Source organism: Chionomys nivalis, chromosome 2, assembly GCF_950005125.1.
Source record: "Chionomys nivalis chromosome 2, mChiNiv1.1, whole genome shotgun sequence".
Taxonomy (NCBI): Eukaryota; Metazoa; Chordata; class Mammalia; order Rodentia; family Cricetidae; genus Chionomys; species Chionomys nivalis.
This window is the reverse complement of record NC_080087.1, coordinates 129553151-129579752: the sequence shown is the minus strand read 5'-3', so window position 1 is coordinate 129579752 and position 26602 is coordinate 129553151. Positions and strand designations below refer to the sequence as shown.

Below are 26602 nucleotides of genomic sequence, written 5' to 3'. Positions count from 1 at the left end.
TGATATATTAGAAGGTTCCTAAAATAACTAATAATGTGATTATTAATATAAAAATTAATGTAAAATTATGGTGTTATGTGCCAATCGTCTGTGTCTAACTATATCTAGGGTCTTTTTTTAAGTTACAGTAAACTAAAGATCAAGAATAAAGAATGTACAAAATGGAAGTCACAGTATTAAGGTAATACTTCCATAGCAAATATTATCACTAGTATGATTTTTAGAAGCATTAAAATTCCTAAAAATTCCTCATGGGTAACTATATTAATCCTATGTACTTATTTATATCTAAAACTGTACCCATGATCTATGATTGTAGTATTGTAATCCTAAAAATGGCTATAAAATTAAAATAAAATAAGCCAAATTTAGAAGTCAAACTCTTCAAGTAATACCTACCTCCTTGAAATGCCATTAGCCAGACATTTGTGGCTGGAGGATTTGGAGGAGAGGGGTGAGGAAGTTGGAGACAAGTTGAGAGGGGCAATCAAACTGTTAATGATCTCAGTCAACTGTGCACTCTATAAAGAAACAGTTAGCACTTTAGTACAGTTAAGCATCATTAAGATCCTGAATTTCTCTCCAAAAGTATACTTATATACTGTATTATATTTACTGACTTGCATATACTGAATCATCCTTGAAAATGAAGCCATACTGTTGTTTTTTCAAAAATCTGTTCATAATGGCCAGCTTTCTCCAACAAGACCCCACCTTACAACTTCTAACAAATTACATATCTACCACTTTGTTGATCTGGTCAGAACCTTCATGATTTAATCAACTTTCAAGGATTGGGTCTATGAGTTAGAGACTAATATACAATGAGCTAGAGACTAATGTGACTTTTGGAAGATATTTGATATCTAAACCCTATCAAATAGTTTAAGAAGCAAAACCCTATCTAAAGTTATTTCATAAAGCAAACACTAAGATTACCTGTTTTTCTATGTTTCGAAGAAGTAGCGTAGGGCTGCTCGGTGACATCTCAAAGTCGTGCTCTGGCAAGGTCTCTTCGCTCCTTTGGGGAATCTGAGAATTCACTGAAGTGTTTAATGAAGCCGCTTGATTTGAAAATTGTATCTGTTTTTTCAAAATGTCTTTTGGCAGCTGACATTCTTCTAAGATCACTATCCCCTAGGGGGTAAGAAGCAATAAGAGTGATCACATCCTATTGTCCTCATGGAAAACATAGATTTAAAATTGAAAATACAGTTTATCTCTCTTAAAAAACTGACTGGAGGTGGAGAGATGGCTCAGCAGTGAAGAGCATGTACTTTTAGAGCAACTGAATTTGGATCCCAGCACCTATGTCCAGCAGTCTACAATCACCTACAACTCCAGCTCCAGAGAATCCAACATACTCTTCTGGCATGTGAGAGCATGCACACACGAATGCATACACAAACACACACATACACACACACACAATTAAAATCTTTTTTAAACCCTATGTGATTAGACCATTAGAGTAAGACGATGGACTGGAAACTTAGAAGTGACAAGAAGAAAGAGAGAAAGAGAGGAAGGGGAGGGGAGGGGAGGAGAGGAAAGGGAGAGAAACAAAGCAAGCCTTGATGCAAAGAGAAAAGGGGAAAGAGAGTTTGGAAATGTGCAAAAAAAGTGATGGGGTACCTGAAAATTACAGAGAAACAAATAATAGACCAAAAAGAAGAAAGAATAACAAAACACAGTCTCACCTACCAACCTGCAGAGAGAAGGGGGAAAAGGACACATCAAAAAGTAGAACTGGGCCGGGCGGTGGTGGCGCACGCCTTTAATCCCAGCACTCGGGAGGCAGAGGCAGGCGGATCTCTGTGAGTTCGAGACCAGCCTGGTCTACAAGAGCTAGTTCCAGGACAGGCTCCAAAACCACAGAGAAACCCTGTCTCGAAAAACCAAAAAAAAAAAAAAAAAAAAAAAAAAGTAGAACTGGGTATTGAGTGCACAGGAATATGCAAATAACTAAAAGGATTTCTCCCAAACTAGAAGAGATACCCAAACCAAGAGTGAATGTAGAAATATACAAAACCAAAAGCCCACTATAACAACTCTAAAGAATAATAATTACTAAATTAAAACATACTAAAGCCCAGATAAAGACCTAAAAAGTTTACTAGCAAAAAAAAAAAAAAAAAAAAAACAACGATCAATGACCTCAAAGAGGACTCAAACAGATAAATGAAGTAAGGAAATCAATCTATGACCTGGGGAGAAAAGAGAATAACACATAGGAGAAAATCAACAAAACAGAAGAAAAAATTCGGCTTGATAATTGAGATTTTTGAGAAAAAGTTGGAAATAAAAAGCTCATATAAGTTAATACATGAGAATTATAAAATATAGCAATACTGAAACAGTGGTTTGTGATTTCACCTTTGTCTTCTATTATTATTTAAGAGATCAGTATATTTAAAAGAATTATTAATTTATGTTTTATGTCATAAAAGACAAAAGTGAAATTTTGTTATAAAGAAAGGAAGAGAATTCTATGTTGTTGAAGTTGTACTGTTATAAATTCAAATTAGAATGGTAAAATTTTGTAAAGTTAGAAGCAATCTTAAGTAGTAACCACAAATAAAATAACTATAGTATACACACAAAAGAAAACTGGAAGGACTTTCAACACCAAAAAAAAATAAGTAAATCCAAGCATGGTATTACAAGTCCTTAACCCCAGCACTTGGGAAGAGAAGTAGGAGAATGTATGTAAATTCAAGGTCACCTGATCTCCATTTCAACTTCCTGGCTAGCTACCACTTCATAGTGAAATTTTGCCCCAAAATAAAGTACAAAATAAAACGAATAAAAAGAGGACAGTAATGCAAGAAATGAGTCACAAGAAAGTCATACAACATACAGAAAACAAACAGCAAGATGTCAAAAGTAAATTGATCCTTGTAATTAATTACTTTGATTCTAAATGGATTAAACCCTCCAATGAAAAGTCACAGAACAACAGAGACAAATAAAAACATATCAATGTAAACTTGTCTAGAAGAAATACTTAATCCAATGGTATAATAAGCTGAAATTGATAGAAAAACATACCACACAAATAGCAAGCAAAAGAGAACAGGGTGGCAATACTGATGTCAGTCAATAGAGACATAACAATTATAAACATTTATACAGCTAATAATTGACCAAAATAGAGGAAGCAAAACATAATAAAAGTGAAGAAATAGTTACACAATAATAACTCACTACTGAAGAATAAAATAAACAGAGGATCTAAAACAGTGAACTAGATTTAACAGCTATACATAGAACTATACAATAGCAGCATATAGATTCCTAAGTATATACACTGTAAATTTCCCCCAAAAGACCATATATTAAGTCATATATGAGTTCAAAAGAAAAAGAAAAAATTTAAAAACACATTCTTCAATACAAATATGGAAAGAAGTAAAACTATCCCCTTTTTCAGATGATATAGTATGGAGATTCTAAAGATTCTATCAGAAAACTTCTAGAAATGATAAACTCAGCAACATAACAGTATCAATGTGCACAAATCAATAGCTTTTCTGTACACAAACAAATGCACAGAGAGGGAGATCATGGACACACTCCCACTTACAATAGGTTCAGAGAATATCTAGGAATAAACCAAGCCAAGGAAATGAGGGAAATCTATAATGAAAACTTTAAATTTATGCAAAAAAAGAGACAGACATTAGAAAATGGAGAGACACTATTGCTCATGGGTTGTTAGCATGAACATTGTGAAAAATGACAATTCTGCAAAAATATATTTACAAATTCAGTGCACTCCAAATCAAAATCCCCATCCATTCTTCACAGAAACAGAAAAAGAACAGTATTCTACACTTCGTATGGAACCACAGAAGAACCATGTATAGCCAAAAAATTTTGAAAGGAAAGAACAATGCTCGGCGGATTAAAATTTCAAATTTTAAGATATATTACAGAGTAATAAAAACAATATATTGTCACAAAATAGATATGTGAGCCAATGAAACAAAATCAAAGATCTAAAACATGAGCACATCTAACTTCGGGCACTTAATATTTGACAAAGAGGCCAAAAATATAGGCTAGAAAAAAGAAAGCATCTTCAACAAATGGTGCTGAGAAAAATTGGTTGTCCATATTGCAGAAGAACAAAATTAGACCCATTATCCATCACCTTGCACAAAACCTTGACTCCAAATGAATCAAAGACTAAACCTGAAGCACTGAAACTGCTAGAGGAAAGCACAGGAGTGCCTGCGGTGCAGCTATAGGAAAGGACTTCCTGAGTAGCACTCCATTTTCCTCAAGACTCAAGGCCAACAACTGCTGAAATTTAATAGAAGTGAAAACCTTCTGCAAAGATAAAGAAAAAAAGCAGGTAAAAGAAAGCCCAAAGAACGGGGGAGGAATGTTGACCACCTACACATCTGACAAACTTTTAGTATCTAGAACATACAAAGAACTCAAAAGACAGTCAAAAACAAAACAAATGATTCATTCAGAAAATGGGCCTGGAACTGGAATGGAGAGTTCTCAAAAGAAGCGGGGTGTGGGGAACGACTGAGAAATATCTTTTAAAATGCTCATCATCCCTAGCAATTAGGAAAATGCAAATCAAAACAACTTTGGGATTTCATATGATCTCAGCTAGAATGGCAAAGACCAACAAAGTAACCCACATCAAATGCTGGGAAAGAGAAAGGATTCTCAGCTGGTAGTATTGCAAAATTGGTGCATGCTTTCACTGTGTCTCATGTGGCATGTTGAATTTTCATTTGATAAATAAAAATACAAACCAAAACCTGGAAGACTTACACTCCTTGATTCTAAAGTGGCTATTATTAAAATAGTGTAATAATAGCCTAACCATAAACAGACAAATAGAGCAAAGAATAAAATATTTGCATATACTGTCAAATGATTTTAAGAATAGTATCAAAACCATTCAGTAGAAAAAGCAAAATCTTTTTAACTAATTTGACCCTGGGGAAACTGGAAATATACACACAAAAGAATGGAAATTCGACTCTATCTAATGCCACAAAAGAATGGAAATTCGACTCTAACGCCACAAACGTCAACTCAAAATAGACCCCATAAATGTATTATGTACTAGATAAATTTATGTACAGGAAGTACATAAATACCTCAATGTAAGACCTAAAACCATAACTCTTGAAGAAAACATAGTAACACCAAAGGCACCAATAAAAATAGAATAAATTAGAATTCATAAAAGTAATATATACAAAGTAAAAAGACAACAAACAAATGGTAGAAAAGATTTAGAAATCACATATTAGAGAAGCAATTATCATCGAGAATATAAAGTTCAGCAACAACAAAGAAAATAACAAAGATTTGATGTATATTTCTCCATAGAATATATAAAAATAACCAGTTAACATAAAAATAAGCTCAACATCATTAATATTGATATAAATATTAGGTAAATATAAATCACAACTGAAGAGATATCACCTTACAACATGTAATATCATCATTTAAAAAAGCAAAAAAAACCCCAACAACAACAGGATTTTGGTCACAACCTGTAGTAATTAGAACTACTGTATAATATAGTTCATTAAAAATTAAAAATAGAATTACAATACAATCCTGTAATTCCATTTCTATATGTATAGCTAAAATAATTGAAGGAGTACTGTGTATTTTTGTTTGTTTGTTTCTGGGAAAAGCTCTCACTATGGAACCCTGGCTAACTTGGAACTCACTACGTAGGCAAGCAGACCTTAAACTCAAAGAAATTCACTTGCCTCCCTTTCCCAAGTGCTGGGATTAAAGGCACACATCATGTTCCACTGAAAAGAGCACCTTGAAGAGTTAGATTTTACACTATTCACAGCATACAACAGTTAAAACGTGAAACAACTTAAACCTCACTGGCTCAATGGATAAACAAAATGTTATAAATACACAACTATTCAGCTTTTGAAAGGGAAAGAAATTTGATGTGGAGTGTCATCTATCTATCTGTTGCTTTCATTGGTTAATTAATAAAGAAAACTGCTTGGCCTGATAGGGCAGAATTTAGATAGGCAGAGTGGACCGAACAGAATGCTGGGAGGAAGAAGGCAGTGAGAGTCGACATACCTCTCCTCTCCAAGATGGACACAGGTTAAGATCCTTCCCAGTAAGCAAGCCACCACCTCATGGTGCTACACAGATTATTAGAAATGGGTTAATCAAGATGTGAGAGCCAGAAAGAGGCTAGAGCTAATGGGCCAAGTAGTGTTTAAAAGAATACAATTTGTGTGTTGTTATTTCGGGTGTAAAGCTAGCCGTGAGGGAGCTGGGCAGGAACGCAGCCTGCCGCTCCTCACTACAGAAATTCAAACATACTACAGTGTGCATAAACTGGAAGGACAGTAGGCTTTAAAGTAAACCAGTCATAAAAAGATAAGTACTATTATGTTTCCACATATATGATATACTTATAAACATACATGATTATTAAGGAGAAGAAAGACTGGATAGTCATTGTTTAAAAGGTATACAATTTTCAGTTTTAAAAGATGAAAAGTTACAGCAATGGATGTCTAATATTATTAAAGTACTTAATACTATAAAACTGTACACATAAAATGAATAAGATGGAAAGTTGTGATATATACACATATATGATCCTAACAACATTTTTGGAAAGAAGTATACTATTTTTATCAACTAGAACTCAGTTCTTAATTGTTAAAAAGTATGATCAAATAATCTTAATATATAAAAAGGTTTTACAAAAGTAGCATCAGTTTTAAGAAATTAATGTATGAATATCTTAAACTAGCTGTTATAAAACTTAAGAAAAATCACTGTGTGAAGAATTGAAGAGAAATTATACACATAACAATTTTAACAAAAATAAAACAGTACTGATAATACCTTGGAGGCACGAATATGCCTGTGAATATCTGTTAGTTGCTGGATTTTGTATTCTAGCTCTGAAATCTGAGCTTGAAGCCAAGTCCATCGGCTGCCAACTCGCGCTCTGTCTACAAGCCACTTCCATTCAGTACTAGCATTACTGTGAACAAAGCAAACACTGTTAGTCAAAGCACAAAGTCAGCTCTTCAAAGTCTTTATAACTTCCCTGACCACTTGCATGAAACCCTGTTTCTTTTACAAACTAACTACACTGCATCAGGGATGGCAGGTTGACTTCTTATCAAAGTAGATAATTTGAGTCCTTACCTTTCTTACTTTTACACAAGTACTTGGCTGTAGTCAATATTACGCACCTAACAGTAGGGTAATCCCTCCATAATTTAATATGTTATTAATGCTAAGGGCTTACATGGGGCTGAACCAATAGGGAAAATGAAACAAAACTGGTAATTCCAACATCCCGTAGAATCTGTTCTGTAATGGGGATACAGAGTCTGAACTGGCCATCTTCTGTAACCAGGCAAGACTTCCAGTGGTGGGACCGGGACATCAACCCAGCCACAAAACATTCAATCTACAATTTGTCCTGCCTGCAAGATATGCTGGGATAATAGTGGTTCAGAACTTGTAGGAGTGGTCAACTAATGACTAGTCCAACTTGAGGCCCACACCATGAGAGAGAGCCCATGGCTGACACTGCCTGGAGGACCAGGGCCAGAGACCTCGGATGAACCAAACAGTACTGACCAAAAGAAAGAAAAATCAATGAAAGGATTCCTAACGATATTCTCCTATACTCATAGGATCGGTGTCTAGCACAATAGTTTCAGAGAGGCTTCATCCACCCACTGATGAGAGCAGATGCAGAGACCCAAAGTCAAACATGAGAGTGGAGAACCCCTGAAGAAAAGGGGAAGGAGGGAAGGATTGTAGGAGCCAGAGGGGTAGATGGATATGGCTGACAGAATCAACTAAACAGGGCTCATAGAAACCAAATCAATAATCATGGATCATGTATAGGTCTGAGCTAGGTCCTCAGCACATATGTTATAGTTGTGTAGCTTGGTGTCCTGCGTGACTCCTAACAGTGGAGGTGGGGGTGTTTCTGATTCTTTTAAATGCTCTTGGGACCCTTTTTCTCCAAAAGGTCGCCTTGTCCAGTCCTGACATGAGAGTTTGTGCCTAGTCTTACTGTAATGTGTTATGCCATGTTCGGTGGCTCTTCCTAGGAGCCCTGCTCTTTTCTGAAAAGAAAAAGAGTGGATCTGGGGTAGAGGGAGAAGTGAGGGGGCAGGTTGGGAGAAGAGGAGGGAGAGGAGGCCGCTGTTGGATGTAAAGTATGGAAGAAAAATTAAAAAAAAGAAAAACAGAATCGCCGGGCGGTGGTGGCGCACGCCTTTAATCCCAGCACTCGGGAGGCAGAGGCAGGTGAATCTCTGTGAGTTCGAGACCAGCCTGGTCTACAAGAGCTAGTTCCAGGACAGGCTCCAAAGCCACAGAGAAACCCTGTCTCGAAAAAAAAAAAAAAACAAAACAAAACAAAAAAACAAAAACAGAATCTTACATGTAAAAGTGGATATCATGTATTAAACAATCCATTTGACCTATTTTCATTTAATAAACTATAATGTACTTAACTATGTAATATTTACTTGGTGCAATATATTTGGTTACCTAATACTTACAGGCATTGACAATAATTTACAAAATATGAATTCTCTACTACATTTCCTTCTCTTTTGCTTTTCTTTCCTTTTTTTCTTTTTTCTAATAGTATTTCATCACTAGATAGCCTTAGCTGTCCTAGAACAAGGTTTGTAGCCCAGACTAACCTCCCAAATGCTGGACCTAAGGCATATGCCACCACGACCTGACTTACATTTCAAATAATTATCTCACATGCATGGGTCTTTGGGTGTTTATTAAGGTAGACATCTTGGTAAACTCTAGTGACTGTGCTCTCCAGTACAGAGAACACAAAGGATTTATAAGGAGGTCTACTTTTATATACGTTCTGAAAAAAAAGCTGAAGCCTCTTCTAGCTTCTGACAAGGGCAATCTTTGAATCTGTAATTTATTTAGATTACAAACGAATTATTTCATGAAAATACTGTAATTGCATCAACTAGAAAAATAAATAAATGGAAACATACATGGCATGGGGGAGGATGAAAATGTGGAAGAATGGAAAGGAGCAAAAATTGATATGGATTATCAAGGAAAAAGTATCACTAAAAAATGGAACTCAGAGCTAATAACTACAAAATAGAACATAATAACTACATAATAGAAAACATATGAACCTTTATTTTTTCAAAATAAGTACCTAATATGTATTATCAAAATCATAGAATGTACCCCTCAATGAACCATAATGATAATTACAGTGATAATAAGTATATCAATATAAGTTCAACAATGACAGTAATTGGTATGAATGTTGATTCTGAGTAATTTGTAGGAACAGAGAGGATACAGGAATTATGATATTTACTCAGTTTTGCTGTGAACCCAAAACTACTCTAAAGGCTAAAGTTTAGAAAATATATATTGGAAACCAAAACAAAAAGGCCAGGTGCTGTAATGCACGCCTTTAATGCCTGCACTCAAGAGACAGGCAGGCAGATCTCGGTGAGTTCAAGGGCAGCCTGGTCTATATAGGAGCTCCAGGACAACCAGAGCTATATAGTGAGACTCTGTTTTGAAAACAACAGTAATAATAAATGTTATAATGGAATATTCATATAAACTCAGCCAGAGAACATACTGTAGAAACAATTTTCTGTCAGATAAACAAGGCAAGTACTGTAACTTAGATTCACAGTACTTAATATAATAAATATAATTTTATATCAGTATTTTTTTTGTTTTGTTTTGTTTTGTTTTGTTTTGTTTTGTTTTGTTTTGTTTTTCGAGACAGGGTTTCTCTGTGGTTTTGGAGCCTGTCCTGGAACTAGCTCTGTAGACCAGGCTGGTCTCGAACTCACAGAGATCCGCCTGCCTCTGCCTCCCGAGTGCTGGGATTAAAGGCGTGCGCCACCACCACCCAGCTTATATCAGTATTTCTAAAAGGCTACTTTTAAAATATTTTAATTGCCTGCACTATGAGTGAAAAGAACATATGCAGCAGTTTCTCTTGACATTATTACATTTTCAGTTTACAATCAATATTATAATTTTGCAAACTTTGTCCATTTTTAAAAAATCAGACTTTCATAAATATGAACAAAGGGAGAGTGTCTATTTAAAATTCACTTAATATAGATATTTAGCAGTATGAAATGTCAGGCATTAAGTCTGGAATGTAAGGCAGAGCCATACCATGCACAACTTGCACAGGTGAGATTAATTTGGCTCAGTGTAAATTAGAAGCTACTTAAAAATAACAAAATTATTTTGCCAAGCAATGTGGCTACCAAAACCTTACAGTGAGACATGACAAGGAAGAAGAAAGATACAACTGATTGGGGTACAAATTATCTCCAAATATCTCATGTGCTAGCCCTGTATTTTTTTGTACTTAAGTTGGAGTCAAGTGACTACTACTGACAACAGGCTATGAGCAAACTGACTCTCATTTTATACAGCTGAGGACGTTCAAATCCACTGGTGTAGACGGGATAGCTGTAAAACCATTCTAGATAGTGGGGGAATAGCCCAATGCATAAGCCACACTAGATGTCTACTGTGCTCAAGCACTGAGATTACGATCCTAACTTGTTACTAAATATAAACTGTTCTAATGGAAACATCTGAAAATAGGTTGGACTGAGAAGCTGAGATGATAAATAAGATATAAAGGTCACTGAAAATAATGGAATTATGGGAGCTTTCTATGAAAGAGACCAGAAGGAAAGCAAAAGTCTTCTTTCAAATTCTTCCATTTGCTTCAGTTAGAAAATTTCTTAACATTCAGTTTGACTTGGTTATGAAATTGATGACAAATGATCAAATATATATATAAAAAAATTTTCATTTCTACATATTATACTTCTGGTAAAGTTACTGTCACTGAAGTTAGTGTCACACATTATTATGCTTACAAATTCTACCAAATTACACAAACTGACATTGCAATGCTAGATTAAGTTTAAATGAACAAAATCATGTTGAAGCTTTATGGTGTTTGGATGAATATTTACAATGGATAACTGATCCTACACTTACTATGAATGTTTACAATGGATAACTGATCCTACACTTTACTATGAAGGATTTAAAAAGCCTGTTCGCTAGATGAGAAGGGAGTAAACCAGCCTTTTCATCCAACATGCTTCCTTGCTGAAAACATCTTCTTTTCTTCCATTTTCAAGAATTTTTTTATTGATTTTTATTGAGCTCTACATTTTTCTCTGCTCTCCTCCCTGCCTCTCCCCTCCCCCTTCAACCCTACTCCAAGATGCCCATGCTCCCAATTTACTCAGGAGATACTATCTTTGAAAACATTTTCTTAAAAATATCAAGTTGTAAACATGTAACAGATAAGGACATGGCTGGCTTTTTGAAGAATGACAACTGTTGCATTTAAGGTCAAAATATGGTTTAAATAAGCAACAAATATAACGAATGATATAACTATGTGTAAACCAATAAGAACGCAGCTAATATATCAGAGAACCTGTACAATGTAACTAGTATATAAGTTTGGATTGCTAAACCTCTAAGAATAATGGCTCTCTGCATTTCCGAGGACACACAGACCACAAGTTGGTGACCATTGGTTGTAGTCCCATCTCTAATTAATAGCAAGGGAAACACATCTATGTGTGGACATCATTGGGCTGACAGAAACCTAAGTCTCCCAAAGGCTAGTCAATGCTTTAAATTTCCAATCTTGCTTGCTTATAGTCAACGCTTAACTCGCTCATGGAAATATTACACATTTAAGTAATTCTGGCTCCAATTTCCAGAGTTGTTTTATCTTAAAATTTTGTTTATGTATGTTGGAGCCCTACTCTCAGTGTAACAAAGCGAGTAGACACGAATGTTGGAGAGATTTGTGGGGAAGCGGGGGTGGGGTGGGGGCAGAGGGGGTGGTTTGGAGGTGGGGGTGATCATAGTCAGTACGCATAACATACATGTGCAAAACAGTAAAAGTAAAGATAAAATAAACAAATGAGTTATTTTAATTTCAAAAAAAAAATTTTGTTTATGTGGGGGTGTTTGCCTGCATATACACATGTACACCATATGCATGCCCAGCACCACAGGAAGCCAGAGAGATCATGGAGCCCCTAGAACTGGACTTTACAGAGGTGGGTGTAGGAACAAGTCCAGGCCCTCTGCAAAAGCAGATGCTTTTCACCACATTAATATTTGAACATACAGTCTAGTTTTGGCTTTGAAGTGTAGTTACTGAAGCAAGAGCTTTCCAGTATTCCAGTACTACATCTTTAGGTCTTGGTAATACATCCAGTATTACCAGTATTACATCTTGGTAATACTGGATGTATTATTACCAAGATCTAAAGAAAAGCATGTATATTTAATCTTTCATTTAACGCGTTTTGTTACCTGACTAATAGAGCAAATTAATGATGACTAAAAAATCAAAAAAGAATACCTAGGTATAAGAAATAACTAGGTAAAGGAAAAGAAAGATTTGTCCTAGAAAAATAAACCAAGTCAACCTTCTCAACTGGTATTTGCTCAGCTAGAAAAATTGTGTTCTTCCCTGGAATTGGGTTCCTTTAGATCAGAGGTTACAAAGTTTTTCTGTGAAGAGGCAGACAGTAAATATTTTGGGCTTTGTGGACCACAGGATCTCTAACTATTCAGCTCTACCTTTGTAATACGAGAGTACCTATAGGCCATACATCATGGGTGGCTGTATTCCAATGTAACTACTTTCAAAATAGGAACTAAATCAGATTGGGTTCATGGGTCTGCTGGCCAATACCTGTTGAAGATTATTTTTTCATGTGCATCTTCTGCTTCCCAAAGGATTTAATAACATGCCTGTGCAAATACCATGTCCACATTTGACGGGGCTATCGTATTGGTGTAATTCCTTTATCAAACTTACCTTATTAGAAAACTTCATTCCCAGTCTACAAATAGTTAAACAGGCAAATGAGAGGTGCCCTAAATTATATCTGTTTATGTAAAACTAATCTGAATGGGTTTTGTCTTGAGAAAGGGTCTATTTAATAGATATGTTGTTATTATTAAGTGGGTTTGAATTTTGTCAAATTACTTTTGATATTTTTATTTAAATTGAGTGTTAAGTCATTTTGCTTCCTTTCATAACGTATGTGGTCATGATTAAAATATTGTGCCACATTCTATTTGATATTTACTTTGGATGTTTTGTTGGCTATATTTCTGCTGCTTTCTTATATTTTTGTGTAGTGTCATAATCAAGCTAACACTGGCCTCATAGAGAACTGGAAGTAACTTTTTTCTCCTTTCTCCTTTCAAGGAGTTTTAGAGAATTATGATTATTGTAGCTAGGCCTGAAATTTCATGTTGAAAGATTGTTAATTATCAATTTAGTGTTTCTAAATGATGTCTATCATGTTTTATATTTCTTTAGTAATATTTGATAATATTGTTGCAAATAATCAAACTATTTGTTCTATGTGATCCTCCTCCAGAAAATAATTTTATTTTGGTGGTTATTAAACTATTGACTTATTTAACTGCAACAAATTCATCTTGCTTTTTAAAGCCTTGTTTTAAGCAAGTATACAGTAAACCTGACAATAAGACAACTCAATAAATTGATGATGAGACTGATGGTCTGAAGAAATAGCAAATTAACAAAGCTTAACTACCAGCAAAGGAGAAATTTGGCTTTGGTATTTTCATATATAACTTACTAGATAAAAAAAAAATGGAAACAAAAAAAGCAAAAGCTACTACAAGACTAACAGAAACTAACACTAGGGATCCTGGTTATGAATGTAGTGTAACATCCAATAATGTGTACTATAAAATCATAGTCAGAAAAAAATATAACAATACATTTCTGGATAGCAAAATTAGATGCTACCGAAACAAAGGAAAAGACTGTCACCTCACAAAGCAAAATCAGGGTCCCTTTAAAGACATTACTTCACTGCTACTGCAAGTCTTGATGTTATGAAGACTGGTAGCTATCATGCATATCCACATTTTTCTTTTTAACCAACGAATTTTATGTGTATGATGTGGATGCACCCAGGAAAGCCAGAGGTAGATATTAGGTATCTTCGTAGAGTGCTCTCCTGATCTGGGGACAGGGTTTCTCATGGGTTGAACTGGAGTTCACCAATTAACTACACTCTGTGGGCAGCTATCCCTGAATCCCAGAATCTCCTTGCCTCCAACACTGGTATTACACCTATGCTCCACACAGATTCTCACATGTGTGGTGGGTGATCAAAACTCAGATCTCCATGTTTCCATAGCAAGCAATTTACCCAATCACCCTTTACCCAGCCCTCCTATGGATTATATTGTGACTTTCCTGTCCTTAGTGCATCATGTAAGATACAGAAGGGCAGAGGGATACAAAATGTGCCTATTAATTTGTAGCTCATGACATTACATAATAGAGAAATACTCGACTCCGCTCTATGGTCCTAGTTTATCATCTTTGAAAAACCGATATGTTTTATGTACGAGAAAGGAGTATATGGCTGTATGGAAGGCCAAAGATAACCAAATAGACAGCATACATGCAGTTCCTCTCAATATCTAATCATTTTTATTTGGGGGGGGGGGGGCGTTGAGAGTCATATTGTGTAGTTCAGGCTTTGACTCACTTTATATCCCAACTGCCCTCAGGTTCATGATCCTCCAGTCTCAACATCTGGAATGCTGGGATTGTAGATACCCACTAACACATTCAACTTTCTGGTAACAGAACTCTGAGGCCTGAACAAAAAATAGCTGGAGACTCTACTTCCCAATCTGACATGCTTTGAAATCTAAGTTTCAAAGTCTGACTTTCAGAGGTAAGCAAAAGTAACTTGTGCATCTGCTGGACCTTGCCTTTAAGTATAATTGAGTGGCTCCTTAAAAATAGCTGGGTGTGGGAATGAGATGAAGTCCTAGTCAATCAGTGCAGGCAGCAAAATCATTTTAGGGAGATAATAAAGCCAAAAGATCCCACCAGAATCTGAGCATGCCTAATTACTGTTAAGTGAGAAAAAAATTATGTATGTGGGTTCCCTTCCTATGACAGCTTAGTATATATTTTACTAACTCTCTCCTTCAAAAGTATTTTATGCCATAAGGATCAGATCCTAAGTTCTTAAAGTGTTCACTGTCTCCCAGACATGCTGGTTCATGCCCCTAATCCTAGGACTTAGCGATTTGTAGGCAGGAGGATAGTGGATCCAAGGCCAGCATGAGCTTCACAGCAAGATTCTGCCCCCATAACCACAAATAGAAAAGAAAAGAAAAAGGAAAGAAAAGTAAACTTTAGGTATTCTAATGATAAAGAAAATTAAGGGGTGGGGTTATTAAAGGGTTTTCAAATGTAGATGAAAGAGTGGCACAATGCAATTTAGTCTAGAACCCTGGCAAAACTCACTGTGTAAACTGGCTAAATTAAGCTTCTAGTCTGACTTTAAAAGAACTCACACGATCGCCTTGAAAATTTAGTCCCACCTGCTATTTCCCTCTCTCAAGCCCACTCAACACAAAGGATGAGAGAAAGAAGTTGGAGTATATATTTATATATACTATCACTACCACCCTTTTTCTCTTGAATAGAATTTTTTTGTTTGGTTTGGTTTTTGTTTTCTTTTGTTTTTCAAGACAGGGTTTCACTGTGTAGCCCTAGAGATCCTGTAATTCATTCTGTACACCAAGCTAGCCTCAAATTCACAGAGATCTACCTGCTTTTGCCTCCAGATTGCTGAGATAAAAGATGTGCACCGCCACCACCCAGCAAATAGATCTTTGAAACTTAATAGTGTTAGGTACTCTTAACTGTCGATGTACAATTCTTGTGTAATATGGAACATTTACAACTATGGACATAGAGAAACAAAAGCATAGTGAATTTGTAAAGCACACTAAAGCATCCTTACTAAGGACAAATCAGTAATTCAATAAGCATCCTGTGTGTATTCATACAAGCACACATACTTCTTTTGTTCAAGAAAGTAGACAATTATGTAGACTGAACACTAAATAAAGATAAAGCTGAAGAGATTAAGAGAAAATTGACAAAATATTGTACATGATTATTTGTATAGAGTGTGAGGTTTTCTTTTACAAATTGAAATGAAGTGAGTAGATGAGGCTCATTATATCCCTTGCCACACTTAGACTTTGGTGTGACAACACTTAGCATCCACTCTCAGTGGCGTTCAAGCATACATCATTGTTACAAACAGTCCACATTCTGACAAAAGAGCTCCAGAACTTCTCCTAAATGGAAAAACTGTCACTGTTGCCAACATCCTCCTCCTCTCTCCCCCAACTCCAGCCTATGGCAGCTCTGGTAAGCACAAACCTTCTGAGTTTCTATGCTACGACTTTTTTTTTTTTTTTACTATTTTACGAATTTATTTATTTATTTTACATACCAGCCACAGTTTTCCTTCTCTCCTCTCCTTCACTTCATCTTCTCCACACACCCCCTCTGTTCCCACACCCAAATTCACTCCTCCTCCTTTTCCTGTTTAGGAAGGGGCGGGTCTCCCATGAGTTTCAACAAAATATGGCGTATCAATTTGCAATAAGACTAGGCAAACGTCCCTCCTATTAAGGCTGTGCAAGATGACCAGGAACTTAAGATGCTCCTTCTTTGTGAGATTTTACACTCACTTTGTCAATTATATTAAGTGACTTCTATATTCACTTAAACAAATGATATATTTCACTTTTCTAAAAGACTAAATAATATTCCATTATGCATTTGATTGTGGATGAAAATGAAATGGTAATGCAGAAATGAAATCAATTTACTGATTTCATTTCCTCTGGACAGATACCCAAAGTAGGATTGCTAGAATATAGAATGTAGTTCTATTTTATCTTCCTGAAGAAATTTCTTTCTTCCATAATGGCTAAACTAATTTACATTATTAACAATTTGCAAAGTTCTCCTTACTCCATATTCTCTCCAGTACTTACAACCCTTCTACTAACCATACAACACGACAGTATCTCATTGTTGTTTTCATTGGTATTATCTGATAACTGGTAAGTTGCATTTACTTTGTTTTGAAGTACCTGTTGGCCATTTGTATGTCTTCTTAGAGAAAGTCTAGTAGGGACCTTTGATCATTTTTAACTGGTTTCTTATTACTGTTTGTCTGGCTTGAATATGTAGTTTGGCCATTCTTATCAGTTTGTATAATTAGTAAATATTCTTTTCCCATTCTATATGCTGTTTATATTGTTTCTTTTGTTTGTATCAGTTTTTAATTTACTGCAATCCCATTTCCCTATTTTCACATTTGTTGCCTGTATTTTAAGCCCAGATCCAGAAAATCTTTGCAAGACTGTGTATCAAGCGTTTCCTCTCCACTTTATCATAGTTTTACATAATCATATCTTATATTTACGCCTTAGTCCATTTTGAAATAATGTGGGAATATGTAATGACATAAGGATTCAATTCCATTATTCTGCATGTAGATATCTGTCCAATTTTCCCAACATTTAAGAGATTTATCATTTCTCATTACTGTATTCCTGGCATCTTTCTCCAAGATGAATTGGACATAAAGGAGTAGCCTCAAGAGAAAGAACTGAAGAATAGGATTACAGGCATCAGCCACAATGCCTATAATTAATGTAGAGTATCTTTCCATTTGTGTCTACATTGATATATTGCCAATATTTTATAGGTTTTAGTATACACATCTTTCACTGATTTTATTGAAGTCAATCCTAAATTATCTTTGTTTTCATGCTACTGTAAAAGGAATTTTTATTGATTGCATTTTCAGTTTGGATTAGTGTATAGAAACAGTACTATTTCTATACATTGATCTTGTATATAGCAAGTTAACTGATTTCATATTTCTAACAATTTTCAGGAAACCTGTTTTTCCCAGAGGATCACAACATGTCTGAACAACCTATTTAGTATCTTCTTTTCCATTGTATGTCCTTTCCCTGATCTGGTTAGGAATTCTAGTCTTGACTGGGAAGAAGCAGGGTCTACAGATTGAACGTCCATACCCCTCAGACTTCCTATGTTTAAGTTTAATAGCAATGTTGTGATTTTAAGAGGCATCCACTGGGAAACAACTGGTTCTGCTTTCATCACAGGATAGGTGTCCTTACAAGAGTCCAGTGGACTTGTCCACCCCCAATACCATGTGAGAACCTAATACAAGTGTCATTTATGAAGACATTGCCATTAAATCTCTAAGTTCTTTAACCTTAACACTCTCTACCCTCTATAAACACAAGTAGTAATGTATCTGTGATTCATAAATTTCCTGGTCTAAAATGTTTCCTTGTACCAATCTGAACAATAGTATCCTTGTCTTATTCCTCATCTTAAAGGGAAGCGTTCAAGTTAGCTATCACTAAGATATCTGTGAACTTCTAACATGTGACTCTTACAAGATACATTCCTTTTATACATAAGTGGGTAATTTTAACCAAGAAAAGTTGCTGAATTGTTTCAATTTTGTCGCATTTATTGAGATGATCATGTAAAGTTCTGTTCCTGTTCTGTTAACATAATATGCATCTATTTGCATGTTGAATTATCTTTGCATCTAAAGAATAAATTTCATTAGACAATGGCTCATTTTAATTTATGCATTAAATCCTTTAATTAAATTATTTTTGTAAAGAGTTTTGCATTTATATTCATTATGGATACTGGTCTTTTTTACTTTTTCTTTCAATCTTATCTGGCTTTGCTATTAGGGTAGAGCTGGCTTCATACAGTGAATTAGGAAGCAGTCCTGCCTATCCAATTTTTAGAATAAATTGAAGATTGCTACTAGTTCTCTGAATGTTTTATAGAACCCAACAATAAAGCCATTAGATTCCTGCATTTGGTAGTAGATATTTTATTAGTGTTGCCATCTCCTTATTCAACATTGATAGGTTCAATTTTTTTTATTTTTCATCACTTAATCTTGGTATTAGGTGTATGTATTTTGAATGTGCTTATTCTAGGTTATTCAGTTTGTTGGAATACAGATATTCCTAATAGAAAACTATAGTCCATATTGCTGTTCAGTCACCTCTAACCCCTTACTCCTGATGTTTGTTTAAACCTAAAGATTGATCAAATTTATTTAGCTTTCAAAAACTTGATATTTTCAGTTGTTTTCTTGGTCTCTATTGCAATTGTTTTTGTGCTGATCTTTATTATTTCTTACCTTGCACTAACTTAGGACTTCTTTTTTTTTTTTTTTTTTTTAATTTATGCCCTGGCAATGCTGAAGCATGCATGGGCAGCCTGTATATGGCAGTTCTGTTGAACTTGTCCATATTGGGTTTCATGGTCTAAGTTGATGAGAATGACTGACCAGGTCTCTTCCTCAAAAGGGCACCAAATCTCATTACAGATGGTTGTGAGCCACCACGTGGTTGCTGGGAGTTGAACACAGGAATTAATCCACACCAGCTTGGACTATATAGGGAGATCCAGTCTCAGTTTTTTTTTTCCTTTTAGTTATCCCAAAATTGGGTATGTGTATATTTATAATTTTTTATCTCTTGATAAACTATTTACTAGTATATAATAACCTATTTCATTTACAGATTTTGTCTGTTTTTTTTTGTTGTTTTGTTTTGTTTTTTTTCTGCTACTAGTATAGCTAAGCCCTGTTCTCTTCTAGGTTATATATTCATGGAGTATCTTTTCTTTTTAACTCCGTATACATTATATGTCTTTTTAAAGCTGAAATCTCTTATTAAAGAGCTTATAGTAGGGTCTTTGTTTTTGCCCAATTCATTCAGCAATTCTTAAGAAGCTAATTGGTTACAGTCAAGAATTAACGATTGATAAGTACAGATTTCTTAGCGCCACCTTCATTATTGCTATTTTTTAAATAATCTTTGTTCTTTATGATCTAGTGGTTTTCTATTGTGCTTTGATTCCTTAATCTTTGCTGTAGTATAATTTTTTGCATGTGGTAGCCACGAAACATAAAAATGATCCAGCTGTGAGTCTATTTTAAGCTGGAAGCAAATGTACTGGTTGTCCCCACTGACTCTGTACTGCGGTGGTTGGCACTTGGTACCCTAGGAAAGAGGTTGTTTAGCTGATGCTTTTGATGAAAGTCCAAGACTCGCAACTCAGTCATTGCGACTCCTTCTGCTTCTGGTGAAGATCTGAGGCATGAGCATGGCCATGTGTTGGAGGGATTGCTCACTTTTAAGTGAAATGAAGATAGTAACAACCACATCCCATGGTTGACGGAACTAAATGAGATATCATATATAATTAACTAGCAAAATGGCAGCCTGAAAAATAATTTGCACTTAATAACTGGCTAGTTCCCACATCCAAGCAATTTCAGTTATAGTAACATCAGAACACTTTTAAAAGATAGGGATACTCACTTTGTCACATTTCACCCATAAAAAATAATACACTAGTTCTATATCAATTAGTAAAAACAGTATCATTTCTAATTCTATAATGATTATCCATTTTGGAGAATTTGAAAAAAATGACAGACTATTTTTGCCCCAAATGTCACAGTTGTATTCAGGAACATGTACAAACAACATTAACAGATCCCAAGAAATTTGAAATTGTGCTCCATGCGACTACATTAAATTTAAGTCAAATTAAATCGAACACTTAATCTTCAATAGAAGATCATCGCATACTGTAGAAGAAATAATGTGTTTTCCATTTACTTTGTTATAATGACAGGCTGAATAAAGATTATGAATTGAAATATGATCATATTCTCTATTGTCAAAAAAGAACAAACAAACATAAACAAAGCCCTAGCAGATCAAAGGCACGCATGTAATCTAGCAGTTAGGAGCTCAGACAAGAGTATAAAGAGTTCACGGATGGCCAGGGCTCCATCTCAACTCTACCCTCTATAAAGTAGCATAACACTTTCCATGCACTCACAACTATTAGATTCACAAAGCTAACAAGGGTGTCCCATGTAATCTCTTAAAGGTTCAGGCTTTAATTACATTCAAGGATAGAAAAATGCTTATTTATAACTATTACTATTCCTTTATGTTTTTCCTGGAAAGTAACTACTTTTAAATAATGTTTACTACTCTATATCCATCTGCAGATTCAAGCAATCGCACATTATAACACCTGAGAATTCAACAGCTATACGAAGTGTATTGCACAACAAACGTACAGAAAATTCCTATCATCTCTGAAAGTATTTCTATATGGAACATGTAGAGGGCTTTGTTGTTGTTATCCCCTACACAATTCAGTGTAACAATTACTTACATGGCATTCACACTGTTGTAAGTATTCTAATTAATCCAGAGATGGCATACAGGTAAATGTCATTAGGTGCACATACTACACCATTTTACATAATAGACTAAAAAGGTCTATGGAGTTTTGCAGAAGATCCTGAGGCTCACACTTAGCTATATCTGACATATAGCTATCTTAAGAAATAAAATATCTTAAGGTATTATCATCTCAGATTTCAAGTTCTATGACTGCAACTATAATAAAAAAGCAGCATGGGACTAGCATGAAATAGACATGCTGAGGCGGTTAATACACGCCTTTAATCCAAGCTCTCAGGACGCAGAGCCAGGTGGAGCTCTGTGAACTGGAGGCCAGCCTGGTCTACAGAGTGAGCTTCAGGCCAGCATACCTACAAAGTGAAATTCTGTCTCAGATCTCTCTCTCTCTCTCTCTCTCTCTCTCTCTCTCTCTCTCTCTCATACACACACACACAATTAATCAACAGAATAAAACTGATGAGCCAGACCTATCTCCATATACATACAAACACCTATTTTTGACAAAGAAACCAAAATATACACTGAAGAAAAGACAGCACCTGCAACAAATGGTGCTGGTCAAACTGGACGGCTGCATTTAGACTGCAAATAGGTCCACATCTGTCACCCTGCAGAAAGCTCAACTCTAAATGGATCAAGGACCTGAATAAAAGACCAGATATCCTGAACCTTACAGAAGAGAAACCTGACAGGAGAGGAAGTGGGGAATAGGCTTGAACTCACTGGCATAGAAAAGGATTTTCTAAACAGGACACTGACAGCAAAGGCATTAAAAACAATAAATGGAACCTCATGAAGCTAAAAAGCTTCTTCTACACAAAGCATAAGACACCATCACTCAAGCAAAGTGGCAGTCTTCAGAATGGGGGAAAAATCTTTAATCAATTATGCTTCTGTTAAAAGATTAATTTCAATAATAAAGAACAGAAAAACTGAACATCAGGAAAATAATCCAATTAAAAACTGGAATACAGAACTAAACAGAGTTCTCATAAGAGGAAACACAAATGATATACTTAATGTTTTCAAAGTGTCCAACATTGTTAGTCATCAGGGGAATGAAAATTAAAACTATTGAGATTTCATCTTACCCCAGTCAGGATTGCCAAGATCAAGATAACAAATGACAGCACATGCTGGCAAAGATGCGGGGAAGGGGGAAACATTTATTCATTGCTGATGGAAGTGGAAATTGATACAGTCACTATGGAAATCAGTGTGGTTGTTCCTCAGGAAGCTGGAAATAGATCTACCACAAGATCTAGGCATCCTACTCTTGGGAACTTGCTCATGCACGCTCACTGCTTTTCTAGTCATAATAGCCAGAAACTGGAAACAGCTTAGTGTCCATCAGCTGATGAAAGGATAATGAAAATGTGCTGTGTTTACACAACAGATTATTATTCGGTTATTAAGAAAAATAAAAATCATAAAATTTTCAGACAAATGGATGCAGCTAAAAACAGCCTGAGGTAACCCAGGCCAAAAAGGCAGATATTGAATATTTTCTCTTATAGCTTTTAGGTTTTAGATAGCGTGTTTCAATATGAATAACTTGAAGTTAAGTAGCTAGTGATGGACCAGAGGAGAAGAGATCTTCCAAATAAGGAAAAATGGAGTATAATGTTATAGAGGGCTAAAAGGAGAACCAGACTAGGAAGATTAAATTGAGAGGAGGGAGGAAAGGCAGGGTAAAGGAGGGAATATGGAGAGACAATACTAAAGGTCTTTTGGAAAGTCATATGGAAATTTACTACTGGGGATGCTTCCTAATATACATATATGAAAGTAATTTAAATAGAGTCAACATATAATGGGAGAAAATATCCCAAGTAGACATACCACCAAGTAAAACCTCCAGAACCAGGAAAGGCTTACATCTGTTAAGTTATTGGCCAAAGGAGCCATAGACTTTTCCTCCCCAATAAAACATGGCAGGCTATTGCCAAGGCTCTTGGTTACTCTCCATAACCTGATGGTAAGGCATAATTGCTGAAGAGACAAATTCCTCACGTCATCAAGCAGGAGAAATCAGGCTGGTGCATAACGAGAAGCTCTTCCCCTACTACTAATGTCCACGATGCTGGAAAGGAAAAGTCGTCATCCATTTCACCTGGCCACAAACCTTCCTACATACGACAAACTTGCAAAATATACTGGTGCAATACTAACATGTTATGCAAGTAGCCATCAATTATTTGACTGGATTTAAGGCCCACTCCATGACACAAAACCCATACATGACACTGCTAAAGTGGCCAAGAACCTGAGACTAGACAGGTGACAGGCCTATGGGAAAACTCTCCACTACTAGTCTGTTAAGGAATATAGCAATAAAATGGCTCCTAACGCCCTACCGTTACAGCCACAGAACACAGCATCACTCAACCCTCCTCAGAGGAACATCTTCTCGCAGTAGATGGTAATTAATAAACAGATCCACAACTGGACAATGTGCAAAGAGTGAGAGACTTTGGAACACTCAGCCCTAAATGGAATATCTTTATCAAACCCCTTCCCCTCAGGGAAGAGGAGACAGAAAGACTGTAAGAACCAGAGGTACTGAGTGACTCCAAAGAAACAGCATCTTCCAGACAGTAAGGATATACATATAAACTCACAGAGATCAGTGTCAGCATACACAAGACTATACAGATTCAAGCCAGAGAAAGTCCTAGCCTAGAAAGGAAAGGAGACACAAAGTTTCATTCCTAACCAGAAAGTCAGTTTTCCCCAATGCAGTATTACCGGGTCTATGAACTATGCTCCCAGGAAAGGTTCCATTCCCAGAAATAGTTGGTCAACACAAAATGGACAACAGGGTTTGTGTTTGTGTGTGCTTTTGGTTTTGTTTTGATAAAATTTGGCTTATTTTCTTCTCTGTCTTTTTCATTTTTTTGTTGTTCTGTTTTATTTTTTGAGAAAGGGAAAGAACATCCAGTTGGATGATTAGGAGGTGGGAAAGAGCTAGGAGGAAATGAGGGAAGGAAAAGAATATGATCAAAATATATTGTATAGGGAAAATAAAACATTTTTTAAATTCACCAGTTTTATAACTTAAAGATTATTGTAGTAAGATTTTAGAAAACCTGAAAGCAAGATGATTGCTACTGTGTACAGAACAGAAAAACAATCTAGCGATTTTACACTTACACTGCCACATGTTTTCTAATGGTATATTCATCCAACTCGTCATCTGAGCTGCTATCGGTGGCATCAGAATCCAGACCCTCTTCAACATGAGACAACAGCCCTGTAGCAGACAGGGCAAATCTTTGGATTTCTGCAGCTGTACAATGAGCAAAGCCATTGTTTGTATCATTCAAAAACTTATTCTCTGAAGTCAGTATGTCAACTTCTGGCTTAATTTCAGTGTGTTCAAGTAAACTATTACCCAAAACTGTGGTGGGTTCATGGAAGATCTTCATTGTGGGCAGCTGGTGCTTCATAGAAAATTTCATCTGCTGACCATAGTGCTTCACAACATGCTTCGCCAGGAGCATCTGCAGGTGTTTCTGAGTTCGTCTAGCCTGGTTGAGCAAGGTTTTCTGTTTACTCACACAATGAAGCAAACGAGCATTCACCTCCTCCTCTTTCTCAGCAGCTGAGGAACTAACAGGCATATCTGAGTGATTAGGTCCAATTTTCTTTTGAGTACATTGCAATAGGCCCTTTTTAATCTTAGTGTCAGTGAATTTATCCAAAAGTACATTCTTTTGGTACCATTTACAGTTTTGCAGATGTATTTTATCTACATTAGCGTCTTTGGTGAGACTGGAATCCAGAACGATCTGTATATCTTTCATGCAATGGCTTGTGCCATCTAAAAGCTCCTTTTTGATGAACTCATTCTCAGGATGAGAACGGCAGAGCTTACTGAGCTGAATGCTGCTGCCATTACACAGTACGTTTTTCAGCTTACAGCAGTTGGCCTCCATTACTTTCTTTTGGTTATAATTCTCATTATACTTATTTAGTGTTGAATTAGAACTCATTAAGAGAACTGTCTGAAAATGTTTTGAAGCCTGAGGAGAGGCAAAATGTTTTAAATTCACAAAATTAGTATTTAGACTAGGTTCAGGAGCCGGAAATCCCAGCATCTGAGAGAAAGTGTCTCCTCCCGTGAGCTTTTCATCCGCAGTTCTCGGGCTTTCCATGCACAGCATCTTGTCAGATTCCATGGCACTTGGCAGAGATGAAAAGCAGATACCCTTTGTTGTTGCCTCCTTCAGAGCTGGGGTCATGGCGAATCCTGGGGATAATTACTGGAAGCCTAAAATTACAGAAAAAATACATGATCAAACATATTGAAAAAAAGCTTGATGCTTATACTTTTGCCAAGGGCAACTTTTATTTTTTGATGTGATTAAAATGAGCATGGCACGAAAGACTTCATCTCTCGGGTTCCCGCATTATCTCATAATGAATAAGCTGTTATTCTTCACGCTGGGAGCCTAATATTCACAATCCAATTAAAGCTGCACATTAGTAGACTGGGGGTATAGCTCAGTGGTATAGCACTTGTGTAGTATATGTGGATTCCATCTATAGTAGCGCAGGAAAAAATGCACTTGCACACTGTCACACTAAGAGTTAATGACAAACAGTGGGTACAAGTACATCTCACAATCGTATTATTGACAGTGTTTCATGAAAGCCAGAAAAAGTTTTAAATCTCTTAATCATACTTGAAAATGATTCAATCTCACAATTGCAAAAACATTTTTCTTTATGAAATACAATAACTTTTTCTAAAAATTCCACTTGGAATTTATGTTCCTCAACTTGAACAGTAATAACTAGAATTAAAATATGCAAAATAATCTATTAATAAGTAGATCTAAGTGCTCACAAGACATATGAGTTTATAGTTGTTAAAAAATGTCAGTGAGAAATTGCCTGATCTGAGAAACGTATTTTCTCTGAAAAACATATCTTCAATGTTTTTCCATTCTCACATATATACATTTATTAGTTATCATTGTGGGATATATTCCTTCTACCTACAAAATAGTGAAAACCATGCCAGATGAGCAGTGAAGATTAATTCCAAAGTTAAACAAATTTCAAAGAAAAAGGATGAAGCCATATGTTCTGACACAGAGAAAGGGGCAATTCAGTACCATTAGCCTTCCCAACATACACTCAGTGAGAAACCCTACAACATTAACTACCTACAACACACTCGGTGAGAAACCCTACAACATTAACTACCTACAACACACTCGGTGAGAAACCCTACAACATTAACTACCTACAACACACTTGGTGAGAAACCTTTACAAAGGCAAGCCAGTACCACTAACCTCTCCAACAGTATACTTCAGAGGAA

General features: G+C 35.8%; 1 protein-coding gene across 6 annotated transcripts in view; it reads right to left on the bottom strand.

Moving 5' to 3' along the window:
- The window catches only part of Kansl1l (KAT8 regulatory NSL complex subunit 1 like), an 83861-nt gene that overhangs the window by 42280 nt on the left and 14979 nt on the right, over nucleotides 1-26602 (bottom strand). For all 6 annotated transcript variants that reach the window (XM_057763360.1, XM_057763361.1, XM_057763364.1 and 3 more), the window contains exons 2-5: nucleotides 24424-25543; nucleotides 6880-7021; nucleotides 940-1137; nucleotides 400-521 (exon numbers count right to left, since the gene is read on the bottom strand). In XM_057763360.1, coding sequence (XP_057619343.1) covers nucleotides 400-521; nucleotides 940-1137; nucleotides 6880-7021; nucleotides 24424-25514 — 1553 coding nt within the window. In that variant the 5' untranslated portion in view covers nucleotides 25515-25543. The remainder of the gene's footprint in view (nucleotides 1-399; nucleotides 522-939; nucleotides 1138-6879; nucleotides 7022-24423; nucleotides 25544-26602) is intronic.